The sequence below is a fragment of the Hyperolius riggenbachi genome, chromosome 7 (genome assembly GCF_040937935.1).
Source record: "Hyperolius riggenbachi isolate aHypRig1 chromosome 7, aHypRig1.pri, whole genome shotgun sequence".
In the NCBI taxonomy this organism is placed as follows: Eukaryota; Metazoa; Chordata; class Amphibia; order Anura; family Hyperoliidae; genus Hyperolius; species Hyperolius riggenbachi.
This window is the reverse complement of record NC_090652.1, coordinates 319,487,132-319,507,935: the sequence shown is the minus strand read 5'-3', so window position 1 is coordinate 319,507,935 and position 20,804 is coordinate 319,487,132. Positions and strand designations below refer to the sequence as shown.

Genomic DNA, 20,804 nt, shown 5'->3' with positions numbered 1-20,804 from the left:
AGGATCTCTTAAAGCCTTCTAGATCTGTCAGAGACAATAATACAAAATAGTAGACACGCAAGATAAAATATGTAGACTGCTCGTCTTCTGCTCCAGCGCTAAGTTGGGTCTCCTCTTCCTTCTGGCAGCTGCATGCTCAGTGCTGCTTCTAAAATCCACCTCCTGAAGCATGTCATGTGATCAGGAGCCAGGTATTAAGGATAGACCGTTGGCTGCCGGTGTAATGTCTGATTGCACTGCCCGGAAGCTCCCTTTCACACTGAGTAGCACGCATGCTGGTTCCGGGGCTGCCTTCCACACTGAGTAGCACGCATGCTGGTTCCGGGGCTGCCTTCCACACTGAGTAGCACGCATGCTGGTTCCGGGGCTGCCTTCCACACTGAGTAGCACGCATGCTCAGTGTGAAGTTAATGATGCTGCTGGAGGTAAAATACTAAATATCTTCACTTGCACACCTCTTACACTCCCCAAATTTTCAGGGTAGGGAGGGGACCCCCCGAACTTCCTCTATGCCAAATTGCAGCCCCGAGACCCGCTGGTTCCCGAGATAGGTTTCTCTAATCTATCTCCTGAACCAGCGGGTCTCGGGGACTGCAATTTGGCATAGAGGTCTTCGGGGGGTTCCCTCCCTACCCTTAAAATGTGGGGAGTGTAAGAGGTGTGGGAGCGGAGATATTTAGTATTTTACCACCAGCAGCATCATTCAATAGGAAATGTGGCCGCACAGTCGCCTACTGCGCATGCGGGGCAGCGCAAATCAGCAGGCAGCGTAATCAGACACAACACCGGGAGGAGGAGGCGACCGAACCTAGTGCTGGAGCAGGTAGATTGCACACTGCTTCCTCCTGTGCTTACTCTGCTGAATGATGCCGGGGGGGGGGGGGGGGGGGAGAGCCCGGGCATGTACATGTATGACTGGCCAAGCATGAGTGCCTCATGGAAACTCTGCTTGTAGGCCCAGGGGCATCTTGTTTCATCCCTTCCTGGTTCCCCGTAATGATGTCTTTTTCTTCAGGTGTGAATAGCAATACGAAGAATGGCCAGAGGCAGCGCAGTACTGATCAGTGGCTGTCACAGACTGTCTCAGTGCCAACCAGTGCCCAAGAGTTCCGGGACCAGTGGAACAAATTCAGCAAAGAAAAACTTCACCTGGTTGCGGTAATACTAACTATATACTATTTTGCTCACTGCATACCGCCCAACTTTTTGAGATGAGAAAGAGGATCACTTAAGCCACACCCATGGCCACGCCCCATCACGGCCCCTAGTCACACATACCATAAAGATTTCATAAGAAAAATATGTTTTATAATCCAAACCACACTGGTCCTTTCTATCCTGGGACATTTTCCTTCATAGTAACATTTTAACCCTCCTGGCGGTCTATTAAAAACCGCCAGGGGGCAGCGCAGCCGTTTTTTTTTTTTTTTTTTAATCATGTAGCGAGCCTAGGGCTCGCTACATGATAGCCGCTGCTCAGCGGCATCCCCCCAGCCCGGCCGATCGCCTCCGGCGATCAGGAAATCCTGTTCATGGTGACGGGGCGGGATGACGTCACCGACGTCATGGACGTCGTGACGTCTAAGGGAGTCCCGATCCACCCCTTGCCGCTGCCTGGCGCTGATAGGCCAGGCAGCGCAGGGGTCTAGGGGGAGGGGGGGCTGTGTTGCGACGCGGATAGCGGCGATCGAGCGCGGGGCGGCGGCGATCGAAGTGCTGACGCAGCTAGCAAAGTGCTAGCTGCGTTCAGCAAAAAAAAAATTACTCAAATCGGCCCAGCAGGGCCTGAGAAAACCTCCTGCGTGGCTTACCCCGAACTACGTTCGGGGTTACCGCCAGGAAGGTTAAAATTAGTAATAGATCAATTTAACCGGTTCAGCGCCGCAGTGCCGAAAATCTCATGCATCCGAGCAACGTTCACCTCCCATTCATTCGCCTATAACTTTATTGCTACTTATCACAATGAATTGATCTATATCTTGTTTTTTCCGCCACTAATTAGGCTTTCTTTGGGTAGTACATTTTGCTAAGAATTATTTTTTTCTAAATCCATTTTAACAGGAAGATTAAGAAAGAAATGAAAAAAAATCATTATTTCTCAGTTTTTGGCCATTATAGTTTGAAATTAATATACGCTACCGTAATTAAAACTCATTTATTTTGTTTGCCTATCTGTCGCGGTTATTTCACCGTTTAAACGATGTCCCTATCACAATTTATAGTGCCGATATTTCATTTAGAAATAAAGGTGCATTTTTTCAATTTGCGTCCATCGCTATTTATAGGCTTATAATTTTAAATAATATAATAACATACTCTCTTGACATGCATATTTAAAAAGTTCAGACCCTTGGGTAACTATTTATGTTGTTTTTGTTTTTTTTTATTGTATTTTTTTTTTTGTTTTTTTTAAATAAAAAAATGTATGTGGGTAATTTTTGGGGTGGGAGGGAAACTGCTATTTTCTAATGTAAAATAATGTAATTGTTTTATTAAAAATGTATGTGGGTGCAGTTTACTATTTGGCCACAAGATGGCCACAGTGAGCAAAGTCCTGGATGCGAACTATGTCGCATCCAGGAACTAAAATTCAGAGGAGTTGTTTCCTGGGGGGCAGAAATACCACGCTCTCTGGAGAGAAAGCGTCGGTATTTCTGCGGGGAAGTCAGATCGGTGAATGGGAATTATATTCCCATTCACTGATCGGGGGGCTAGCGGCGGGCGGCGGGTGCGCGCGCGGGCGCGCGCCCGATCGCGCGCACCACGCAGGGAACACAGCAGTGCTTTTCTGGACGAGAAAGCTCGTCCAGAAAGGCCGAACTGGTTAAAGGATGGGAATAAAGTTTAGAGTCGATCAAACACATTTTTGAGTAGAGAAATATATATATTTACATAGAAAGAGGGACAAAGTCCTGAAGAAGGGACAAATTAGGAAGACAGAGGGACAGGGCTCCCAAAGAGGGACAGTTGGGAGCTATGCTCACTGTCATAACTGTAATCTACTGTGAATAATTGGTGGTCAGTATAGATGAATAATATGCTTGTGTTGTGGTCATTACAATTATTTCAACTGACCCAAAAAGCATCATTATATTAATGTGTGCAATATGAATTTACTTACTTCCTGCATCTGATAGAGCCCTGTCATGTGATCATGCTGACTAAATAACTGCTTATTCTATTGGTTGATGGGGAATTGCCTACAGCCTTGCTTCCCCTGCTCCCTCTAGCCTGCTGCTTCTGCTCACACACTTATCACATTGGCCCTTTGTGTGGAGTCATATTACACTTTCAGGTTCACTTTAACCACTTTGTGTGGTGAGGACGGTATATCTACGCCCCACAAGACTTCAGTTCCTGCACAGGGACGTAGATATTCGTCTATTGGGTGGGTGGGTGGCCGCCGCTCGTTCCTGTGCGCGGCCAACCGCGCGGTACTCGTCGACCCCCGTTAGAGGGGAGATGAATGAATGAGAACGCAGTTCCCATTCATTAATCTAAGTCCCTGTGTCAATGATCGCCAATATCGTTTGTAACTTCCAAAATAACACATTCACGCATTACTTCTGGTTAGCGTTCTTATAGTATGCTAATAGTAAATAATGGGTGAGGACATCTTGTGGCCAAATAGTAAAATAACACCTACATTTATTTTAATAAAAAGACCTATATATACATTTAAAATTAACCCCTTACCTCCCACCCTCTCCCATAGTTATCTAAATAAATTACATGCATATAAAAATTGACAAAAAAAAAAAAAAATACATAAATAGTTACCTTAGGTACTTAACTTTTTGAATATGTTTGTCAAACAGTTATATTATTGTCATTTATGAAATTACGGGCTTGTAATAAGTGATGGACGCAAAATTGAAAAATGCACCTATATTTCCAAATAAAATATTGGCGCCAAACATTGTACTAGGGAAATATTTTAAACGTTTTAATAACCGGGACAAATGGGCAAATAAAATGTTTGGGTTTTAATTACGATAGCATGTATTATTTTAAAAAATAAAGTGGCAAAAAACTGAGAAATATTCATTCATATATTCATTTTTTTTTTTTTTTTTACTTTCCCGCTAAAATGCATTTAGAATAAAATAATTCTTAGTAAAAAATGTACCACCCAAAGAAGGCCTAATTGGCTGGGGAAAAATGATATAGATCGTTTCATTATGATAAGTAGTAATAAAGTTATAGGCGAATGAATGTAACAAGCGCTGACAGGTGAAAATTGCTCTGGTACAGAAGGGGAAAAACCCCTCAGTACTGCAGTGATTAAACAACTTGAGATCCTAAGTCCCTGACCTTAACCACTTATTTTAGCTCTACAGTATATTTACATCCTCTCTGCCACCGGTTTTGACAAAAGGACTTACAGAATCTCACAAAAGTCAGTACACCTCTCACATTTTTTTTTATCTTTTCATGGGGCAGCACTGCAGATATGGCACTGTGATAAAATGTAAAGCAATAAGTGTACAGCTTGTATAACAGTGTAAATTTACTGTCCCATCTACACACAGCCATTAATGTCTAAACTGATCGCAACACAAGTGAATTCACCCCTAAATGTCAATATTTTGTGTTCATGCTCTGCTTCATGGGGTACATATTAGTATTCATGGTTCACTCAATGAACTCCCCAGTACTGGCAGCTGTCATGCAGCCCCAAACCATGACACTCCCATCACCATGCTTTACTGAAGGCAAGATACACTTGTCTTTGTGCTCCTCACCTGGTTGCTGCCATACATGATTGACACCATCTGAACTAAAGAAGTTTATCTTGGTCTCATCGGACAACGAACATGGTTCCAATAATCCCTGTCCTTAGTCTGCTCGTCTTCAGCGAATTGTTTGCAGGTTTTCTTGTGCATCAACTTTAGAAGAGGCTTCTTTCTGGGACGACAACAATGCAGACCAGTTTCATGTGCAGTGTGTGGTGTATGGTCTGAGCACTGACAGGCTAACCTCCCCCCCCCTCCCATCCACCAATGAGGTATGAGTGCTAGTAGCATGGCTGCAATTTACCAAAGACAACCACTGGATATAAAGCTGAACATGTGCACTCAACCGCTTTGGTCAACCATGTTGAGGCGGCGGCCTGTTCTGAGGGAAATTGTCCTGTTACTCTGCTGTGGGCTCGGCCACTGTGCTGCAGCTCGGTGTCAGGGTGTTGGCAATCTTCTTATAGCCTCGGTCATCTTTATGTAGTGCAACAATTTCTCTATAAGCTCCTCAGAGAGTTCTCTGCCATGAGGAGCCATGCTGAGCTTCCAGTGACCAGTATGAGAGAGTGTGAGAGCAATAACCCCAAATGTAATACACCTCCTGCTCCCCAGTCACACCTGAGACCTTGTAACACTAACCAGTCACATGACCACGGGAGGGAAAATGTCTGATTGGGCAGAATTCTTCTATAAGCTCCTCAGAGAGTTCTCTGCCATGAGGAGCCATGCTGAGCTTCCAGTGACCAGTATGAGAGAGTGTGAGAGCGGTAACACCAAATGTAACACACCTCCTGCTCCCCAGTCACACCTGAGACCTTATAACACTAACCAGTCACATGATCCCGGGGAGGGAAAGAGTCTGATTGGGCAGAATCCTTCTATAAGGTCCTCAGAGAGTTCTCTGCCATGAGGAGCCATGCTGAGCTTCCAGTGACCAGTATGAGAGAGTGTGAGAGCGGTAACACCAAATGTAACACACCTGCTGCTCCCCAGTCACACCTGAGACCTTGTAACACTAACCAGTCACATGATCCCGGGGAGGGAAAGTGTCTGATTGGGCAGAATTCCTCTTTAAGCTCCTCAGAGAGTTCTCTGCCATGAGGAGCCATGCTGAGCTTCCAGTGACCAGTATGAGAGAGTGTGAGAGCGGTAACACCAAATGTAACAGACCTCCTGCTCCCCAGTCACACTTGAGACCTTGTAACACTTACCAGTCACATGACCCCAGGGAGGGAAAATGTCTGATTGGGCAGAATTCCTCTATAAGCTCCTCAGAGAGATCTCTGCCATGAGGAGCCATGCTGAGCTTCCAGTGACCAGTATGAGAGAGTGTGAGAGTGATAACACTAAATGTAAAACACCTCCTGCTCCCCAGTCACACCTGAGACCTTGTAACACTAACCAGTCACATGACCCCGGGGAGGGAAAATGTCTGATTGGGCAGAATTCTTCTATAAGCTCCTCAGAGATTTCTCTGCCATGAGGAGCCATGCTGAGCTTCCAGTGACCAGTGTGAGAGCGATAACACCAAATGTAACACACCTCCTGCTCCCAGTCACACCTGAGACCTTGTAACACTAACCAGTCACATGACCACGGGAGGGAAAATGTCTGATTGGGCAGAATTCTTCTATAAGCTCCTCAGAGATTTCTCTGCCATGAGGAGCCATGCTGAGCTTCCAGTGACCAGTGTGAGAGCGATAACACCAAATGTAACACACCTCCTGCTCCCCAGTCACACCTGAGACCTTGTAACACTAACCAGTCACATGACCCCGGGGAGGGAAAATGTCTGATTAGGCAGAATCCTTCTATAAGCTCCTCAGAGAGTTCTCTGCCATGAGGAGCCATGCTGAGCTTCCAGCTGTTATAAATCACCTTTTTGCTTCGACACCAGCAACTTCTTGTAGTTGCGCCTCACAGACTGTGAGATAACGTGACTCTCAACACAGCAAGCATTATTGGAGATAGACCGTTCTCAGGCTTCTTCAATGTACAAGTTATTTATTCAGGAAACAGAAATACAGATACAGTTCATCATATCCTAGCAAAGCAAATTCTTCTGTTTAAGTTTGTGGCGTTACAGCTCTTGACTAACCTTCCTCCTGAATGTTAGTCAGTTACCTTCTTTCTAGACTACGTTATATCTTCTAGACTACCTATGTACAGCATACATCATATCAGATTACATATAGAATGGAAATATTTAGAGGTTCCAGTCAGCATATAGATAGCAGGAAAGTAGGAAGCAGAGTGAGCTCTGTTCGCCCACCCGGCCCTTTAATACTGACCAGGAAAGAGTTAAATGTGACCTCATCTTAGCCATCCTCCAGACCTGGCTATTGGCTTCGACCCCTCGTGGTGTCATAATACCCACCTACTTGATTAATATTTAATGATGCCTTTCACTTACATACAGGAATGTGGTATTTTGTAAATATGGCCTATGTTGATTGTTCTCGTAGTCCATATGTCTGGGGCAGTGTAGGCCTGTGGCCTTCTTTCAGGAACCTGTTCTCAGTATCTGTTTGTTATTCCTCTGCTTCAAACAGACACTGAGATGCTTATGCCTGCATCACAAGAAACTCTATTTTAAAGGCATACTCTGCGGACAAGCCTTTTACCTAAAACTCAGGCCAAATAACTGAGACCTACTTAAATTATAACATCAGCGACCAGTATGAGAGAGTGTGAGAGCGATAACACCAAATGTAACACACCTCCTGCTCCCCGTCACAACTGAGACCTTGTAACACTAACCGGTCACATGAAATTGTCTGATTGGGCAGAATTCCTCTATAAGCTCCCCAGAGAGCTCTCTGCTATGAGGAGCCATGCTGAGCTTCCAGTTACCAGTATGAGAGAGTGTGAGAGCGGTAACACCAAATGTAACACACCTCCTGCTCCCCAGTCACACCTGAGACCTTGTAACACTAAGCAGTCACATGACCCCGGGGAGGGAAAATGTCTGATTGGGCAGAATCCTTCTATAAGGTCCTCAGAGAGTTCTCTGCCATGAGGAGCCATGCTGAGCTTCCAGTGACCAGTATGAAAGAGTGTGAGAGCGATAACACCAAATGTAACACACCTTCTGCTCCCCAGTCACACCTGAGACCTTGTAACACTAACCAGTCACATGACCCCGAGGAGGGAAAATGTCTGATTGGGCAGAATTCTTCTATAAGCTCCTCAGAGAGTTCTCTGCCATGAGGAGCCATGCTGAGCTTCCAGTGACCAGTATGAAAGAGTGTGAGAGCGATAACACCAAATGTAACACACCTTCTGCTCCCCAGTCACACCTGAGACCTTGTAACACTAACCAGTCACATGACCACGGGAGGGAAAATGTCTGATTGGGCAGAATTCTTCTATAAGCTCCTCAGAGATTTCTCTGCCATGAGGAGCCATGCTGAGCTTCCAGTGACCAGTATGAAAGAGTGTGAGAGCGATTACACCAAATGTAACACACCTCCTGCTCCGCAGTCACACCTGAGACCTTGTAACACTAACCAGTCACATGACCCCGGGGAGGGAAAGTGTCTGATTGCGCAGAATTCCTTTATAAGCTCCTCAGAGAGTTCTCTGCCATGAGGAGCCATGCTGAGCTTCCAGTGACCAGTGTGAGAGCGATAACACCAAATGTAACACACCTCCTGCTCCCCAGTCACACCTGAGACCTTGTAACACTAACCAGTCACATGACCCCGGGGAGGGAAAATGTCTGATTAGGCAGAATCCTTCTATAAGCTCCTCAGAGAGTTCTCTGCCATGAGGAGCCATGCTGAGCTTCCAGCTGTTATAAATCACCTTTTTGCTTCGACACCAGCAACTTCTTGTAGTTGCGCCTCACAGACTGTGAGATAACGTGACTCTCAACACAGCAAGCATTATTGAAGATAGACCGTTCTCAGGCTTCTTCAATGTACAAGTTATTTATTCAGGAAACAGAAATACAGATACAGTTCATCATATCCTAGCAAAGCAAATTCTTCTGTTTAAGTTTGTGGCGTTACAGCTCTTGACTAACCTTCCTCCTGAATGTTAGTCAGTTACCTTCTTTCTAGACTACGTTATATCTTCTAGACTACCTATGTACAGCATACATCATATCAGATTACATATAGAATGGAAATATTTAGAGGTTCCAGTCAGCATATAGATAGCAGGAAAGTAGGAAGCAGAGTGAGCTCTGTTCGCCCACCCGGCCCTTTAATACTGACCAGGAAAGAGTTAAATGTGACCTCATCTTAGCCATCCCCCAGACCCGGCTATTGGCTTCGACCCCTCGTGGTGTCATAATACCCACCTACTTGATTAATATTTAATGATGCCTTTCACTTACATACAGGAATGTGGTATTTTGTAAATATGGCCTATGTTGATTGTTCTCGTAGTCCATATGTCTGGGGCAGTGTAGGCCTGTGGCCTTCTTTCAGGAACCTGTTCTCAGTATCTGTTTGTTATTCCTCTGCTTCAAACAGACACTGAGATGCTTATGCCTGCATCACAAGAAACTCTATTTTAAAGGCATACTCTGCGGACAAGCCTTTTACCTAAAACTCAGGCCAAATAACTGAGACCTACTTAAATTATAACATCAGCGACCAGTATGAGAGAGTGTGAGAGCGATAACACCAAATGTAACACACCTCCTGCTCCCCGTCACAACTGAGACCTTGTAACACTAACCGGTCACATGAAATTGTCTGATTGGGCAGAATTCCTCTAAGCTCCCCAGAGAGCTCTCTGCTATGAGGAGCCATGCTGAGCTTCCAGTTACCAGTATGAGAGAGTGTGAGAGCGGTAACACCAAATGTAACACACCTCCTGCTCCCCAGTCACACCTGAGACCTTGTAACACTAAGCAGTCACATGACCCAGAGGAGGGAAAATGTCTGATTGGGCAGAATTCTTCTATAAGCTCCTCAGCGAGTTCTCTGCCATGAGGAGCCATGCTGAGCCTCCAGTGACCAGTATGAGAGAGTGTGAGAGCGATAACACCAAATATAACACACCTCCTGCTCCCCAGTCACACCTGAGACCTTGTAACACTAACCAGTCACATGACCCCCAGGGAGGGAAAATGTCTGATTGGGCAGAATAAGCTCCTCAGAGAGATCTCTGCCATGAGGAGCCACGCTGAGCTTCCAGTGACCAGTATGAGGGAGTGTGAGAGCAATAGGCTGCTTCCTGATGAGCTGTACAGATCAATCAGTTCCAATGTGATGCGGATATCTGCAATATCCCTGCAAAATTATGCTTACGTTCTTGAAGCTGCAAGGCACAGTGGGGGAGGAGGAAGGAGCAAGCCCACGTATGCAATAAGGTAAGGATGATAGGTCGACTAGCTTGGTATCTATAGATAGTAAATAGTACATGGGGACGATAATGGTAACACGTTGTAAAAGTAGTGTGACATGAAGAATACCCGGAGCAGTATTGTAAGAGTAAGGTGTAGAATAATGTGGACTAAAGCTTACTAGTAATTTGTCAGGAACAAGAGCAGGCCCGGATTTACATTACAGGAGCCTATAGGCACAGATGTCCTGGCACATTAGACTCCGCCCTCCATGACTGCAGGCCCAGATTTACATCACAGGAGTCTATAGGCACAGATGTCCTGGCACCCTACACCTCGCCCTCCATGAATCTACAAACACCCACTGAACTCCTCCCTTACTTACCTTGGCAGTCATAGGTAGCTACAGGTGCCCCTAAGTATTAGGTAGCCAGCGCTATCCTCTGTATTAAGCAGCTACAGGTGCCCCCAAGTATTCGGTAGCTAGAGGTGGCCCAGACTGAAGGGAGATCAGGTCAACGGAATGCCAAGACCCAGGTGAGTACCCTCAATTAAACTCCACTCAGGACCCTGCATTGGGAAGGAGGGAGGGAGGCACTAGGGGGAGGGGAGTGAGCAGCCTTTCCATCATCAAGCGCCTGTAGGCATGTGCTTACACTGCCTTATGGTAAGTCCGGCCCTGAACACGAGTAGTGCCTCTGTAATAAGTAGTGGTCGGCCAGCGCTTTATAGTGTGAAGGATTAATTATCCAATGGGAATGGGAGGAAGCAGCGCGGGCGTACGAGCAGGGACAGCATGATGTCACCAACGGGGTGCGGTTGTACTGTATATGGGACGCATGCACATGTGGTAATGGAGCAGAGGATACAAGGTGTCTCTTTTTATCAAGGGCACGCAAAGTGTCCTGGAAGAACGTAGTGCAGGGGATATTGTGTAAGCACAATAGGAAAAGGAAGTGAGGTGCAACCCTATTTACGCTTGGCACGAAGTGGGCCATGTGACGCATGCGCCATAGACGCAGGGGGCTCGGGAGCGGCCATATTGGATAAGGCTATGTGTGGGCAGTGTTGTAATATAAGCTCCGCAATGGAGTGGGGGACAGCGATAATATTAGTGGAAGATGCGTGACAGGACAAGGACCTGTCAGCATACTGTGTGTGTTGCATATACAATGTATATTCATATAAACAGACAACAAAGGCTCTCTGGGCGAAAATCATATAGGAATTCAATTCATGGTGTTATGCTGCCCTCCTGTGGTGAAAGGAGCATAAAACATCACATAACATTAGATGGGGAGAGGAAGGGAAAGAAAAATACAGCTGTGATGAAAAACAAAACAAAAAACAAATACTGGTAAGCTTTTGTCCACATTAGTGTGACATAATGAATACCCGAAGCAGTATTGTAAGAGTAAGGTGTAGAATACTTTTACAACTTGTTACTATTATCGTCCCCATGTACCATTTACTATCTATAGATACCAAGCTAGTCCACCTATCATCCTACCTTTTTTATTGCATATGTGGGCTTGCTCCTTCCTCCTCCCCCACTGTGCCTTTTTCCTTGCCCCCCCCCCCCCCGCGCCTCTTAAATTACCCGATCCTGCTCTCGTTTATAATTATTCATTAATTATTATATGTTATGGGGCTCATGGAGCATGTTTTTGTCTCTGTCCACAGTCTGTACCCCTATTCTTATTACCTGATGAAGCGGGCTATGCCTGCAAAACGCGTTGCATCTTTTTGGGAAGTATACAATAAATGTATTTGTTTGAATTGACAGTCATTGTTTCTGCTTCTTGGAGGTAGGTCCCCTGCTGCCTCCTAAACATTTTTAACGTTTTAGATCTTTTTATCCTGCTGGCGCCTCTGTTCTACTAGCTATTATATTGTTGTCCACCCCTGGTGGAGGGGGATACCCCCTTCTTTCCTATCTACAGAGAGCGACATCTTATTCCTGAGTGGGGACAGGTCTAATCTCCTCACCTGCATCTACAGTGGTTGCCTGGAAGGTAACCCATGTTTGTGAGTATCTAATTCTCACGCATTTACTTTTCCACGTATTTCAATACATACTACACTATATTTGACTCTCAGTGTCCTCTGTTTTATAGTTCCCAATGGCTATTCAATGTATTCCATTAAATGCACAGACATGGTAAAGTTTTTGCTGTCCAGCATGGACTTGCGTGTTACCGTGTATTAGAATGTCCTACAGGCTGTTACCATCCTCTGTTCCCCCTTCTGTGCACACGTCGGGGTCTTGCGTTTGCAGTTGACATAGTGTGTGCTTGCGGGGCAGTAAGGTACTCGCACTTGCCTGTCACCGCTCGTAGGAAGTTCTCATGCAAGCGTCCCCGCGTTCTGGATTGCTTACAGGCTGCTGTGTGCCGGTTTGCCAACAAAATAGTCTACCTGTTGAATCTGCCTACATTCAGTAACAAACGCATAGGCAGGAGAGTTAGGGAGGGGATGGTAAAGTCTGTGGGATGTAGGTTAGTTTGACGATGTAGGCTACTTCGTTGGAGTACTGGCCCAGATAACACTTGAAGTGCACACTCGCTTCACGTCAACGTCATCTCATCGTGTCAACTCAGCTTCCGCTATCCACCTAGGGATGGTGGCCTACATAGACCAAACTTAGTTGACGCGTTTCACTAGTTCCATACTGGTTTCTTCAGAACATGTGACTCAACTGCTCAATACTCCATCTTGTGTACTTATTTATAGCTGCAGCCATCCTCCGTATTCAGATACATTGGATTGTACTCTTTACTTTGTATTTGGTGCATTCTAACTCCATCTTGTGGATGTTTTTCAAATATTGCACTTAGATTAATGTACCCCTACCAAATTATTGATCACTGCTGCACTTAAATACAGGTCACATTATTTTCTTAAGGTCATCTATATAAAGGGACATTACTTATCGGAGAGAGGGACCCAGAGAGAAATCAGCACCTACGCCCCCAATATTTATACAGTCCAATATAGGGAATTTGGTTGTAACCTGTAATGTGTTGAGATAATACATTTTTATACACTGGTATGGATAAGCAATCAGTCTCCGGCAGATTATTGGACGTAACGGCGGCTGTCGTATATCTGTGTCACATGACTGACATGTCTGTCAGGCACTGTCTGTCCATTTACCATCCTCCGCTCACAACTCGCTGGTGTGATGTAATCTGGTACTGGAAGATTCTATAATGTAAGAACAATGACATTGCTCGGTCTTTATTCATCTGACTCATTTTCCAGATGGAGAAGATCCACAACCCATATCTGTCAGATATCCTCCAGTCTAAGAAGTCAGCCAGTGGGAAGACTCGTCCGTTATACCAGCTGGTCCCCAGACAATTCCTGAAACAGATCTGTGAGGTCGGCTTCCAGACTCTCTACAGCAATCCTAAAGGTGAGGAGACGTGATCTGGGGAGTATAGAGGTTGTACACACACATACTATACACGCGTCTGAAGGGTACAGAGATTGTACACTCACCATACATCTGCCGTTTCCCTGAACAAGGAGGATTAAATCTGACCAACCTAATTCACTGGACACTCAATATTCCCATGTGCCGGGAGCTCACATCAACCCACAACCCAATATATACCCCCACTGGGCCAAGGCTGAATTCTGTAGGTCTATACTAGGGATAGCCTGAATTCTAACACTAACCATTCTCTCCCCAGAACAAACCATACCTGGTCTGGGTGAATTATGGATGGTAGAAGGGTGAAATCCTATTGGCCAGAATCTTCACATTATTGTTGAACAAAGAGATGGGTCTGTAGCTGGCACGAGATAGGTGACCAAATTAATGGCTTGCATAAAGCAAGGTGCTAAGACCTTCACAAAAGCTTTATAACACAATGATGTCAGACCGTCAGGGCCCTGGCTCTTTCCCGGTTTTGGATGCTTGACTGTGGACAGGAACTCTGCCTGAGTGATGGGGAGATCTTTGACCACTTCAGGATCCAGAGCTTTACACCCATATATAAAGACAGAAACGCTGAGATTTTGTTCTCTCTGCTAGCCTTTGGCTTACTCTGGGTGTAAATTGTATACTTCTTCGAAGTACTGTCGAAATGCATCTAGAATGAAGTTGTTAGTGTGGAGAGTAGTCCCTGCTTTGCTATTGATTGCGTGTATTTGCTGTCTAGCCCTTTTTTCTTCAGTTGCCTAGCCAACAAGGTTCCTATCTTATCGTTCCACTCATAGCAATTTTTATGGAAAGAGGTTTAGGTGGATACTAGAAAAAGTTTAAAACAGAAGCAGGAAAAAAGGGCGCCGCCATAGACTCTAATGGAATTATTGTTAATACGGCGAAAAAAGCAGAAAAAAATATCGTTAACAACATTAGAACATTAAAGTTTTTGAAATATGGTATTGTTTTAGAAGCTGCAACGTAATAGTTTTTGTCATTATTTTGTTTGTATGTACAGATTTTACGTTATCAAAGATATTATCGTTTCTATGTGTGTGTGGGGTGGTGGGTTGGTGGTTAGGGTAAGGCACCAGTAGGGGGTGGTTAGTGTTAGGCATCAGCTGGGGGGGGGGGGGGGTGTAGGCACCACCTGGGGGTGGTTAGGGTAAGGCACCAGTAGGGGGTGGTTAGGGTTAGGCATCACCTGGGGGGGGTGTAGGCACCACCTGGGGGTGGTTAGGGTAAGGCACCAGTAGGGGGTGGTTAGGGTAAGGCACCAGTAGGGGGTGGTTAGGGTAAGGCACCAGTAGGGGGTGGTTAGGGTTAGGCACCAGTAGGGGGTGGTTAGGGTTAGGCACCTCCAGGGGGTTGGTTAGGGTAAGGCACCAGTAGGGGGTGGTTAGGGTAAGGCACCAGTAGGGGGTGGTTAGGGTTAGGCACCACCTGGGGGGGGGGGGTGTTTAGGCACCAGGGGGTTGGTTAGTTTTAAGCCCCCCTCCCTCCTCCCCAATGAGGGTTCTAACATAGCAAAGAATAATCTTTAATGATACTCCAGATCAAATAAGTAAACAAGGATATTTGCAAAAGTGAGGCCCATTCTCAGCCTCCCACACTATAGGATGAGCCAAGAATACAGGACACTTATAGCAGAGCCTTTGCATGAGGAGCCAATCACAGTCATAGTGCACAGGAATTCAAGAATGATATAGGTAATTACATCCCAGTATCCAAATGTTCAGCAATGTTGAAATAGCAGTCCTCTCACAGGGATTGACAGGTCAAATATACAGATCACCATGTGTTATTTATTTTATTTATTTATTGTATTCATAAAGCGCCAACATATTACGCAGCGCTGGACATTAGTTTAGGTTACAGACAATATTTAGGGGTGACATACAGCAATATGACAATACAGGAATACAAGAAAACCAGATCACACAGCACAGTATGAGTACAAGGTAATGCTTAGTCACTGGATGGAGCATGGAGATCACACAGCACAGTATGAGTACAAGGTAATGCTTAGTCACTGGATGGAGCATGGAGATCACACAGCACAGTATGAGTACCAGGTAATGCTTAGTCACTGGATGGAGCATGGAGATCACACAGCACAGTATGAGTACCAGGTAATGCTTAGTCACTGGATGGAGCATGGAGGTCACACAGCACAATATGAGTACAAGGTAATGCTTAGTCACTGGATGGGAGCATGGAGATCACACAGCACAGTATGAGTACAAGGTAATGCTTAGTCACTGGATGGAGCATGGAGATCACACAGCACAGTATGAGTACCAGGTAATGCTTAGTCACTGGATGGAGCATGGAGGTCACACAGCACAATATGAGTACAAGGTAATGCTTAGTCACTGGATGGGAGCATGGAGATCACACAGCACAGTATGAGTACAAGGTAATGCTTAGTCACTGGATGGAGCATGGAGATCACACAGCACAGTATGAGTACAAGGTAATGCTTAGTCACTGGATGGAGCATGGAGATCACACAGCACAGTATGAGTACCAGGTAATGCTTAGTCACTGGAGGGGAGCATGGAGATCACACAGCACAGTATGAGTACCAGGTAATGCTTAGTCACTGGATGGAGCATGGAGGTCACACAGCACAATATGAGTACAAGGTAATGCTTAGTCACTGGATGGGAGCATGGAGATCACACAGCACAGTATGAGTACAAGGTAATGCTTAGTCACTGGATGGAGCATGGAGATCACACAGCACAGTATGAGTACAAGGTAATGCTTAGTCAGTCACTGGATGGAGCATGGAGATCACACAGCACAGTATGAGTACAAGGTAATGTTTAGTCACTGGATGGAGCATGGAGATCACGCAGCACAGTATGAGTACAAGGTAATGCTTAGTCACTGGAGGGGAGCATGGAAATCACACAGCACAGTATGAGTACCAGGTAATGCTTAGTCACTGGATGGAGCATGGAGATCACACAGCACAGTATGAGTACAAGGTAATGCTTAGTCACTGGATGGGGGCATGGAGATCACACAGCACAATATGAGTACAAGGTAATGCTTAGTCACTGGATGGAGCATGGAGATTAGGCAAGTTGAGCTCCCTCAGATCCATAGGATGGGTGTACGGACCCTGCCCGAAGGCTTACAATCTAGAGGGAGAGGTGGGGACACGAAAGGTAGGGGAGCAGAGTTCAGCTGCAAGTTTAGAGCACTAGTGAGGGGTGGTAGGCCAGAGTAAAAAGGTGAGTTTTGAGGGCCTTCTTGAAGATGATGGAGGGGGCTTCCCTAATGGCAGGAAGTAGGGAGTTCCATAGTGTTGGAGCAGCTCTTGAGAAGTCCTGGAGACATGCATGGGATTGGGTGATGCGGGGGACAGTCAGGCGAAGTTCATTGGAAGAGCGAAGTGAGCGGCTAGGTGTGTACCTCTGAGTAAGATCAGAAATGTAGGTTGGACAGGTTTTGTGGACGGATTTGTAGGTCAGACACAGGATCTTGCAACTGATTCTGGACTGGATAGGAAGCCAGTGGAGGGATTCACAGAGGGGAGCCGCCCTGGTGGAGCAACGGGAGGAGTGGATAATTCTGGCTGCTGCATTCATGACGGACTGCAACAGGGCTATTCGGGTCATAGGGAGACCAGACAGAAGGGCATTGCAGTAGTCAAGGCGGGAAATTATGAGGGCACGGATGAGGAGTTTGGTGGTGGCAGAGGTCAGGAAAGGGCAAATCTTACAGATGTTACGAAGGTGGAAGTTGCAGGACTTTGTGAGGTTTTGGATGTGAGGAGTGAAGCAGAGTGCGGAGTCCAGGGTGACACCCAGACAGCGGGCTTGAGAGGTAGGGCGAATGGTAGTGTGGTTAACAGTGACATGCAGATCTTGGAGGTTCAGGGATGGCCGGGGTGGGAAGATCATAAATTCAATTTTAGCCATTTCCAGGAGGAGATGGCTGATAGGCAGGAGGAGACCTTGTCCATGGTAGTGGGGGATATGTCAGGGGTGTGGAGGTAGATTTGGGTGTCATCTGCATACAGATGATAGTTAAAACCCATGGAGGAGATAACCTTTCCAATGGAGGATGTGTATAAGAACGGTGGGGGGCCAAGGACCGAGCCATGGGGACTCCCACCGAGAGGTGGTTGGGGGTGGATGAGGACTCATTAAAGGCGGTCGTGAAGGTGTGGTTGGAGAGTTAGGATGTGAGCCAAGCCAGGGCGAGGTCATGAATGCCCATGGACTGAAGGGACTGGAGGAGTAGGGGATGATCTACTGTGTCAAAAGCTGCTGAAAAGTCAAGGAGGAGGAGAATGGAGCATTTGCCTTCAGCTTTAGCTAAGGCAAGGTCATTGACCACTTTGGAGAGCTGTTTCGGTTGAGTGGGCAGGCCGAAATCCAGATTGGAGTGGGTCTAGCAGGGAGTTGGCATTGAGGTACTGGGTGAGGCGTTTGCCTTAAAACTCCTTGAGTGCCTGGTTCACAAAGGGGAGGGGGGAGATAGGACGGTAGTTGGAGGGTAGTGAGAGTTCGAGGGAGGGTTTCTTGAGCAGAGGAAGTACAGTGGCCTGCATGAAGACTGAGGGAAGGTGCCTGTGGATAGGGAGAGGTTAAACAGGGTAGTGAGGACTGGGGCCAAATCCGTGAAGTGAGGCTGGAGTAAATCACAAGGGACGGGGTCAAGGGGGGAGGTAGTGGTATGGGAGGTCTGCAGTAGGTGGTTGACTTAAAGAAAATCTGTAATGAAAAAACCTCCCCTGGGAGGTACTCACCTCGGTTGGGGAAAGCCTCTGGATCCTATTGAGGCTCCCCCTGTCCTCCTGTGTCCCACGGCGGCGGCGATGTAAGTATTTATCTCCTTGGCTCCAGCGCAGGCGCAGTATCCGCTCTTCCCACAGAGATAGGCGAAAATAGACGATCTCCGTCGGGCCGCTCTACTGCGCTGGCGCAAGTCTTCTGCGCAGTAGAGCGGAGTCGACTGAGATTGGCTATTTCCGCCTATCTCCGTTGGAAGAGCCGCAGCAGCGCCCCCGCTGGAACCAGAAAAGTTAAATATTGCACAGCCCGACAAATTGTCGCCTGTGCATTCCGTGGGCTGCAGCGAGACCGCCGTGGGACACAGGAGGATGGGGGAAGCCTCAATAGGGTCCAGAGGCTTAACCCTACTGAGGTGAGTACCCGCCAGGGGAACTTTTTTCAGTACAGGTTTTCTTTAATGGTAGTAGGAGTGAAGGAGGTGAGGGGAGGATAGGGTGGAGGAAAAGCTGGTTGGGAGGGGGTGGGAGGTGAAGATTGAAGATTGGATATTAACTGATGAATGGAGACAATTTTGTTGGTGAAGTGGGTTGCTAAATCTGTGGCAGAGAGGGAGGAAACAGAGGGTGTGTGTGTGGGGGGGGGGGGGGGGGGGGGAGGGTTAAGCAGGGAGTTGAAAGTGGCGAAGAGACGCGGGGGTTGGAAGCTTGTGCACCTATACTGCTCCTGACAGCTTCCCCTGCACCTCCACACCTTCTATGCAATACTTGTCAGCTTACCCTGCTCCTTCACACCCCCTATACTGCTCCTGTCTGCTTGCCCCGCACTCCCATACTGCCTATACCGTTCCTGTCAGCTTACCTTGTACTGCTAAACCCCCTATACCACTCCTGTCAGCTTACCCTGCACCTCGCACCTCCTTTCCAGATTTTTGTCTGCTTACCCTACACTTCCACACTCCCTGTACTGCTTCCTTCTGCCTACCTGCATCTCCACCTCCTTTCCCTGTACTGCTTCTATTTACTTATTTTACCCTTCCACACCTCTGCACTGCTCCTGTCTAATTATGGTAATCCACTAATGTTTTCCTTCTAATTAGATCCAAAGTACAGTCCAGGGATTTACTTTGCAGAGAATTTGAAGAAGACTCTGGAGATTTTTCAGACCCCAGAAGAAGAGGATGGCCTCCTCTATATCTTCCAGGCTGAAGTCCTGACTGACAACATCAGTGAAGTGAGGAGGAATATGCCGGTTCTTCACCTCAAGTCAAAATCTGCAGATATCCTGGATCTGTACGACTCGCTGGTAGATTACAAGATGTCTCCCAGTTTTATTATTATACTGAACACTTTCCTGGCAAATCCGCAGTGTCTGTTCACCTGCAGACGCATTCCCTCATCCAGAGTGTAGTGTGAGGAAGAGTCTCCAACTGTCACTGGTCCACTGCGGAGGCATCCAGACCCAGCACTCCATCCCAGTAATATTACTCAGGATCTATTCTAGAGTCAATACATCAATAGCTGCAGTAGTCACTGGTCAAAGGACAGTGATTGCAAAAAAATTAAATATATATAAAATGTAGATTTCTCCCAGAGTAAAACAAGCTATAAATTACTTTTTTTTCCTATGTTGCCGTCACTTACAGTAGGTAGTGAACATCTGACAGGTTTTGGACTAGTCCATCTCATGGGGGTTTCTTAGAGTTTTCCTTAGTTACGAAAGTATTACACAGTTCTCAGTCCAGCTGCCAGAATAGTGTGCAGTGAGTTGGGAGGCTGGCTGACATCTTTGTTCCCATCCTTTCCAGGGATTAGTTTTGTACAGAATAAGGGTAGTACTGAGAAGCCTCCATGAGGAGATGGACTAGTCTCATCTTACTCTGAGAGAACCGTACATTTATATGTACATTTTTCACGATGGTGGTCCTTTAAAGGGAGTCTAAAGCAAGCAAAAAAACCCTTTTTTTTCAGAATCATCCTCAGGAGTATCAGCCAAGATGATTTGCCGCATCCCCGCGGCCGTCCAAGGTCTTTATCCCCCACAAATCCCCCGGGCAGAATCCTCCGTTACTTCCTGTAGGAGGCAGAGCTTTGGGCTGTAACTCTGCCTCCAGTCCATTCAATAACCGCCGATCGCCGCCTCTCCCCCACCCCTCTCTTTGAAAAAAGACAGAGGGGCGGGGAGAGGCAGTAATCAGCGTGATTGAATGGACTGGAGGCAGAGTTACAGCCCAAAGCTCTGCCTCCTACAGGAAGTAACGGAGGATTCTGCCCGGGGGATTTGTGGGGGATAAAGACCTTGGACGGCCGCGGGGATGCGGCAAATCATCTTGGCTGATACTCCTGAGGAGGATTTTGAGAAAAAGAGGGTGTTTTTGCTCTCTTCAAAGTCTCTTTAAGCTGGTATTATTTTCCCTGCATCTGAAGAGGTTACATTGGATCTCTGATGGTAAACTTGCTTTTATATATCAGGATAGGAGAGGATCCTCAACTTCCACCCTCATTAGGGCCAATCCCCGCACTTCCTTCTCTGTCCGCAGCTCAATAATGAGTGATGAGCGGTGATAGCCGCCACATGAGGCC

General features: G+C 46.6%; 1 protein-coding gene across 1 annotated transcript in view; it reads left to right on the top strand.

Moving 5' to 3' along the window:
• Positions 1-20,201, top strand: part of LOC137525252 (protein mono-ADP-ribosyltransferase PARP9-like) — a 158,392-nt gene extending 138,191 nt beyond the window's left edge. The window contains exons 7-9 of the mRNA XM_068246275.1: positions 1,016-1,158; positions 13,303-13,456; positions 19,322-20,201. Coding sequence (XP_068102376.1) covers positions 1,016-1,158; positions 13,303-13,456; positions 19,322-19,632 — 608 coding nt within the window. The 3' untranslated portion in view covers positions 19,633-20,201. The remainder of the gene's footprint in view (positions 1-1,015; positions 1,159-13,302; positions 13,457-19,321) is intronic.
• The last annotated feature ends 603 nt before the right edge of the window (positions 20,202-20,804 follow it).